The sequence below is a fragment of the Cnephaeus nilssonii genome (genome assembly GCF_951640355.1).
Source record: "Cnephaeus nilssonii genome assembly, chromosome: 15".
Taxonomy (NCBI): Eukaryota; Metazoa; Chordata; class Mammalia; order Chiroptera; family Vespertilionidae; genus Cnephaeus; species Cnephaeus nilssonii.
This window is the reverse complement of record NC_137086.1, coordinates 46,050,036-46,057,812: the sequence shown is the minus strand read 5'-3', so window position 1 is coordinate 46,057,812 and position 7,777 is coordinate 46,050,036. Positions and strand designations below refer to the sequence as shown.

At 45.7% G+C, this 7,777-nt stretch overlaps 1 protein-coding gene across 6 annotated transcripts in view; it reads left to right on the top strand.

Annotated features, from left to right (window-relative positions):
* Nucleotides 1–855: 855 nt before the first annotated feature.
* Nucleotides 856–7,777, top strand: part of GCFC2 (GC-rich sequence DNA-binding factor 2) — a 39,652-nt gene continuing 32,730 nt past the window's right edge. For 2 of the 6 annotated variants that reach the window (XR_013814677.1, XM_079792631.1), the window contains exons 1-3: nucleotides 856–1,210; nucleotides 2,844–2,969; nucleotides 4,589–4,813. Coding sequence is in view for 5 of the 6 variants with exons in the window: in XM_079792631.1 (XP_079648757.1) it covers nucleotides 925–1,210; nucleotides 2,844–2,969; nucleotides 4,589–4,813 (637 nt within the window). In the remaining variant the exon portion in view is untranslated. The other 4 variants (XM_079792629.1, XM_079792630.1, XM_079792627.1 and 1 more) reach the window with 3 other exon arrangements.

Genomic DNA, 7,777 nt, shown 5'->3' with positions numbered 1-7,777 from the left:
GAAGTCACATTTCTCTTGAACATAGATTGTAAATTGGTGACATCTGAAGGGAAAGGACAGCCTTCTGGAACACCAACATCACACATATTTTTCTTAAATTTCTCCCTTTCTGAGCAACGTGTCTGGAAACTTATCCCTTACAATAATCCTTTCTATGAACCTCTTGGAAAGTCTTGAACTTTAAAACAGGAAACATGCGGAGGAATTAAACTAAATGTTTATTTGCCCCACATGGATATGGTCAGAGGCACCGAAGTAAGCATGGGTTTTACCAAGTGGACCAACCACTCTGAGTCCAGGGTGAACTCTCTCTTTCTCCCGCTCCCCCCGCATCTTTCTAAATTACACCCCTTTTTTCAGATACTTTTTTTTTTTCTTGTGGACCAAAGCATTTAACCAGGTTCTATTGATGCCTAGAAGCAATCATAAGATTTTTACTTATTTGTACACCAATCGTTTATACGTAGATTTTTACTGTTTAGCTTTCAGAAGCAATACACACACTTCTTTTTGTTTAATTCCTGGTTAGAGAGAGAACTGTACTCTCTCCAGAAAGTAGGAAACAGCAGACTGGGTTCCCGGCCAGGACGCGGGCAGAGCGATTCCCAGTTAGGGTTGCACAAGGACAGCCTGTGAGCGCTGCTCTCCCAGGCACGGAGTACCGGGAGTCGGTGGGAACGTGCCGGCACCACCCGCACAGGCTGACCTCCCAGAGGGAACACTTTGCATCCCGGGTCCCCAGGTCAACCGACTCCCAGAAGGCAAGGCACGCATGCGCACGCCGAAGAGGGCGTGGCCAGTGCGCGGAGCGGGCGCGCGCAGGCAGGGGCCGGCGGGGGGCGGGGGCGCGCGCTGTGCTGCCTGGCGGTGACCTGGGTTGGCTGCGCCGGAAGTGGGCGCGCGCGGGGCGCCCAGGACTCGGCCATGGCTCACAGGCCGAAAAGGACCTTCCGGCAGCGTCGAGCCGACTCCAGTGACAGCGACAGCGCCGAGGAGCCGTCGGTTGAACGCGGGGTGCCGGGGGAGCAGGCAGTCCCGGGCCCTGAGGAGGAAGGGCCGCCCTCTGATGGAGACCGCGCGGAGGCAGCGGAAAGGCCCCTTCGCGTCCGGGGCCCTCGGGGCCGGGGCCGGGGCCGGGGCCGGGTTTGGGCCACTTCCCGGCGCGCGGCCGGAGCTGCTCCCCGAGCGGACGGCGGCTCGGGCGTCCCAGGTGACTTGGGACGGCGGGGTGGGCGCCCCAGGTGACGGGCTAGGGGCGGAGCGGGAAGAGGCCACTAGAGGTTCTGTAACCCGCTGCCGACCACGAGCCACGCTCAATGGTGGGATGATGGTGAGCGAGTCGGCCAGCCGCATCACCCCATTGGGCTCCTGGGGGAGTAGAAGGAATCCTGCGCGGTTTGGAGGCTCATCTGTACCATCAGCTGAACCATCACCAGTTATAGCTTTAGTGCAGGACTTGCTGTTTATGTTAAATCGTCACAAAAGAGTTAAATCAGTTATTTGCGAAAACGGAGATAAAAATAATATATATATATCACTAAGTAACAGTATGTTGATGACACTGTAGACTGTGTCAATAACAGCGTTGAATACAATGCAGTAATTTTTAAGTACCTATGTGTTCTTAAGTATAGGATTCAAGCAGCATCAATGTGTTTGCATAGAATGTATGTTTTTCTACTCTACGTGAGTCATCTTGTCACCGGAAAGGGACTGGGACTGGAATGGGTCTGCCCCGTCATGGTCTGGAACGTGTGGGTCTAGGTGATTTTGAGCGAGTGTTTATTAAAGCGTGGAACAGAGAAACAAAAGAAAGGCTTAAGATAGAAGAGGCAAGATCACAGCAGCAGGAGTGAGCCTGGACTGGGCTGCCTGGGCTCAGGGAACAAGTTACCCAGGCACCAGGAGGGGCCTTGGAGACAGGTCCAGAGCTGCTGCAGCCTGCTGCTCCCCTGGTTGCAAGTCTCCTGGGGGCGCTTGGAGCTTAGGAGAAAAGGGAAGGGGGTGCGGGTGTGCTCAAGAGAGAGCACACACTGGGTCCTTTGTCTTAAGCAGTGGTCGGCAAACTCATTAGTCAACAGAGCGGCAAACCGCGGCCGCAGTTTGCCGACCACTGGTCTTAAGGGTTTTTATCTGGTTTCAAAAGGCCAGAGATTTAGAGGAGGTCTAAGGAGAGGATCCCAATAGAAGATTCAACAGCTTTTCTGGTGTGTCCTTTGATATATGCTGATGAATCAAAATGAGCTAATAGGGGAATGTGGGACCATTTCTTTGGTGAGCTTCACTGCTTTACTTTTATCTTGGATTTGTTTGTCCCTAATTGGGTTTTGGTATTTATCATCCCCTCCCCGCCCACATGAAATTTAGTTGAAAGCCCTGCTTCTCCACTGGTTAACTTTGTGACATTGGACGTGTTATTTAGCCTCTCCAGTCCTGATGAAGATGCTAGTTGTCCTCAGTAATAGCACTTACTTTATAGAATTGTGAATATTAAATGAAATAAACTGTATAAAACAAGTTACAATGTGCCTAACACATTCTAAGGGCACATTAACTTTGTTGTTGTTTTATACTTATTCTCTACAACTATTTTTTCTTTTTTGTTTGTTTTTCTCTGGTGTTCCCTTTCCTCTTCTCAAGTAGGGTAAGTCTTTGTATATTTTTTAGACTGTCCATTGGTTTCAGAGAGAACGGAAGTTGGAGAAAGATCTGTATGTCTACTTTAAGTATGTGGAGTAAAATTAGAACACCATATTATACGTATGCCATGGTGTTGCTCAGAATTTTAATTATTAATTCTAATATCCTGACTCTTTTTGTTACATTAAAAAATATTCCGTTAGAATGCAGAACAGTTGACCTTTCAACAGATGAAGAGGATGGAACATACGATGCCTCAGAAAGTAAGGATGATCAGAGTTCATCTTCTGACAGCTCTAGCTCTCTGGAAGAAGAATTTTCATCAATAGGTTGGTAATTTTTGTGATTTTGTTTAGGAACTTTATTTCTAATATCAGTATTTTCTGTACCATTGATCTTATTATTAATAACATAAACTGTAGTCAAGTATGGGACAAGTAGGTTATTACTGATGATGGTCAAAGTTTCTGCATTACATTTCCATTACATAACATGCCCAACCTCAGACAGCTTATAAGAAGCACAGCTAAGATACAAACCCAGCCACTGCCCCAGAGCCTGTGTCCTTTTTTTAAAAAACATGTTTTTTATTGATTTCAGAGAGGAAGGAAGAGAGAGACAGAAACATCAATGATGAGAGAGAATCCTTGATCGGCTGCCTCCTGCATGCCCCACACTGGGGATCGAACCGCATCCTGGGCATGTGCCCTGACTGGGAATCAAACCATGACCTCCTGGTTACATATTGGTTTCTAGTTATTACCACGTACTAGCAGTAGCACTTCAGCAGCTACTGCTTCATAGCACTTTTTGTTTTTCTTAAGCACTGGTTATTTGAAATCTGTCTCTTTTTTATTTATTTATTTTCTATTTAAAAAATTGGAACATTTCTGCATCTCTAGGAATTTGACCTTTTTTTCTATTTATTTTCAAAGGAATTTGGACCAGTTTGTGGGAAAGGTTAGAAAATAATTACTTGAGCCTCAATGACTTGACACCCCTCATTAATATTTTGAAGTGCTTGAAATGGTAAAAATTTCTCTTGCCATTTTGTTTACCTTAGTATTTTGCTTACGAAACCATTTCTTCCCACAGTGTAAAGATTAATTTCAGTTTAGATCATGCATGAAGAAACTTGTTTTGAATTTAAAGAGTCCATATTAATAAGGTTTATACTGTATAAAATAAAGAAAAAATAAAACACAGCTCTATTAAAAGATGTTGTTACTTAAATATTTTTTCACCTGGTAAATGAACCTGATTATTTCCTGTACATTTTTTAGCATCTCACATGTATTCACATGGGAATCACCACACTACCTTGAAGGCTAACTTGGCTCTGTGATGATTTTAGTCTGTTTCTCACTTCCCTATATGCCTGGATGTCCAATGGGGAGGGGTGAATCATAGTATAGTATCCCTGTTACTTTGTATGTCAAACTGGTCTATCACCAACTGATCTGTTTCTTCCTGGTTGAAGAAACAAGTACATATTTAATTTATTTACAATATATGGGCATTAAGGTTTTTTATTAGGTCTATCACCAACTAACCTCTTCAATTGTCACTGACTGAGCAACTCATGCTAGGCCCTCTCCCATCTCTACCCTAACAATCCAGAGCTTCTAGAAATAAAATTGCTAGCCCTCAACAAAAAGTCAGCAACAGCACCTGATGAATAAAAGAGTTAAAAGATAAATTGGAGTGGTTTCAGTATATTTTCTGATACTTCTTCATTTGGTTCATTTAAAAATAAATTTTAAAAATTAAAAATTAATTAATCTCTGTCAAAATAGTGTTCTATTTCAGAAGTACACTGTGAGCCATTTACATTCATATCAAAATAGTGAAAAAAAATTAGAAAACCAGTTTGTTTGTTTTTTAATGTGAAGAGTATTTATTTCTGTTGGTGTTTGGTTTTTATTATCCCCCTCTTTGTTTCTTTTAGTAAATATCCCTGATGCAGCTTTTATTCAGGCAGCCCGCAGAAAACGTGAATTGGCCAGGGCCCAAGAAGACTATATTTCTTTGGATGTAAAACATGTTTCTACCATCGCTGATACGAAGAAAGATAGTGATGAAGATCCTGAGAGTGAGCCTGATGACCATGAAAAAAGAATACCATTTACCCTAAAGCCTCAGACACTTAGACAAAGAATGGCTGAAGAAACAAGTACATATTTAACTTATTTACAATATATGAACATCAAGGCTTTTTATTAGGATATTAGAGGCCCGGTACACAAAATTCGTGCACAGGTGGGGTCCCTAGGCCTGGGTGGCGATCAGGGCCAAACAGGTTCCCCGCCTCCTCACCTCTCCGCCTCCTCCTCCCCTCACCACCTGCTCATGCCGCCACCACACGGTTCCCTGCCTCCCCGCCTTTCCCCTCCTCCTTCCCTTGCCGTCTTCATCCACCGCCACCCACCCCCGGCCGGGGGAAAGGACCAGGAGGTTGGCCGGCAGGCCCCATTGGCGATAGGGGCATGGGGGCTGGGGACAGCTCCTGCATTGAGAGTTTGCCTCCTGGTGGTCACTGTGCATCATAGCGACTGGTCGTTCTGTCATAATGGTCAGTTAGGCTTTTATATATATAGATAATACTATGATTAAAATCTGCATAAAAGCATAATGTAGTGTCTCATAGTCTAATGGATATTAAAGTTGTTTTTTTATTTAATACCAACTTGGTCAATGACATCATGACCTCTAAAAGACATATCTGTATCAAAATTTTATCAAAGGGTATGTATATTATTTACTACTAGAGGCCCAGTGCATGGATTCGTGCACATGGGGATGTGTGGCCTGCGGCGATCGGCCTGCTGTGGGAGCGCCGCTCATCCTGGTCAGCTGAGCGGCTGTGGACCCCCTCTCTGAGCTACTGCTGAATGAGGAAATTAGTCTGAGCTGATATTTTGGGGTAATGTCTTGGGTAAAAGCATGTTCTGTGTCCTAGAGGAACCTGGCAGAGAGCTTTGCACCGCAAAGCCACTCAGTGAATGTCCTTGATGTGTGATGCCAGGTCGGTGACACCATTGGGAATGTTCAGGGCATCCATGCTCCAGGAACCTCAGCCATCAGGACAGCCTCCCCGGGGGGTCCACAGTCACATACCCTCTTGCCATCTGCCTATGCCAGCTCCCCGTGCTCTTTCTAGAACACACCTTAGAGGGCTTGCATCAGCTGGTGGGGTCAGGCCAAAGTCTGGATTGTCTCAGGTATTTGATAGGTACAGAGACTTAGCCTCACCATGGGCCTGCTAGTGGCTGCTCCCACTGCGGGAGCAGCCGCTTATCCCAGTCAGCCGAATGGTGCTCCCACTATGGGAGCACACTGACCACCAAGGGACAACTCCTGCATTGAGCGTCTGCCCCTCGTGGTCAGTGCATGTCATAGCCACAGGTCATCCGGTCATTCCGCCATTCAGTTGCTGGGCTTTTATATATATAGACAAGAGCAGCAGTCACCAACCGATGGTCTGTGAGGTCCGAAAGGTTGGCGACCGCTGGACTAGAGGCCCTCTTCATGGGGGGATCCTTTCAGCCTGGCCTGTGCCCTCTTGCAATCCGGGACCCCTTGCTCCTAATCGCCCGCCAGCTCGTTCCTTACCGCCCGCCTGCTTGCTCCTTACCACTTGGCTCGCCACTCCTTACTGCACACCTGCTTGCTCCTTACCGCCCGCCTGCTCGCTCCTAACTACTTGCCTTGCTGCTCCTTAGCGCTGCCGCGGAGGTAGGAGAGGCTCCCGCCACCACTGCTGTGCTTACCAGCCATGAGCCCAGCTTCTGGCTGAGTGGCACTCCTGCTGTGGGAACACACTGACCACCAGGGGGAAGCTCCTGCATTGAGCGTCTGCCCCCTGGTGGTCAGTGCGTGTCATGGCGACTGGTTGTTCTGGTCGTTCCTCCCTAACGGTTGCTGGGCTTTTATATACATATATATATATATATATATATATATATATATATATATATATATTGGAGGCCCGATGCACGAAATTCTTGCACAAGTAGGGTCCCTAGGCCAGGCCAGCAATAAGAGCCAATCTGTGGGGTGACCAGCAGGGTGAACAGGGGGCCCCTGCTGGCACCTGCTTTGGCCAGCCTGGCGCTACCCACTCACCAGCCCCGCCCCCCACCGCCACTGGTCGCCTTCCTTCACGGGGTGACCAATGGGGCAGTCTGGGGGCCCCTGCTAGCACCCACCTTGGCTGGCCTGAGGCCTGTGGGCAGCTCCTGCATTGAGTGTCTGCCAGCCCCTGATGGTCAGTATGTGTCATAGTGACCGGTCATTTGCTTTTTGGTTTATTTGCATATTAGGCTATTATTATATAGGATAGATCATTTGATCTCTGCTTGATATTTTTGACAGGTTAAAAAAATTTCAGTCTTATTTTTGGTATTAAAAACTTTCATTGTCACCTTTATAAAGATGGGTTTTTATTGATTTTGTGTTTTTGGGGGGGTTTTTTAGAGTAGAAGAGAGGGGGAGAGAGAGAAACATTGATGTGAGAGAGAAACATTGATTAGCTGCCTCCCACACACACCCCAATCAGGAATTGAACCTGAAAACTGGGCATATGCCATGGCCAGGAATTGAACCGGTAACCCTTCAGTACATGGGACAACGCTCAACCACTGAGCCATGCTGGCCAGGGCATATAAAGATTAGTTTTTAAACATGTAAGCATCTACAGGGATTTTAGATGTCAGGTATTAAAATCTTCCCTGCTATAATAAACAATTTCCTCAAACAATAATCTAGATCTCAAAGGACCATTTTCACATTTCTCATTTATAAACAATATTATGTTTTGCCAACATTTTTGTTACTTCAAATGCTATTATTTCAGAGTGAGACTTGGTTCCTTATAACCTAAAAGTTATTTTTAAATATTTAGAGTCTCATGCAGAATTGAGAGACTGGTAGGGAAAACCAAAAGTTTTTTGTTTTGTTTTTCAAGCTTTTTTTATGAGTCTATGATGTTTTGAGTAGGACAGTTGGGTGATGAATACAGTTTCTGGAGTTAAATTGATAGATTCAAGGCCCAGCTTCAACCCTATCTTCACACAAGTTATTTAACCTTCTAATAATTGAGTTTTCTCATTTATAAAATGAGAGTAGTAATAATGCC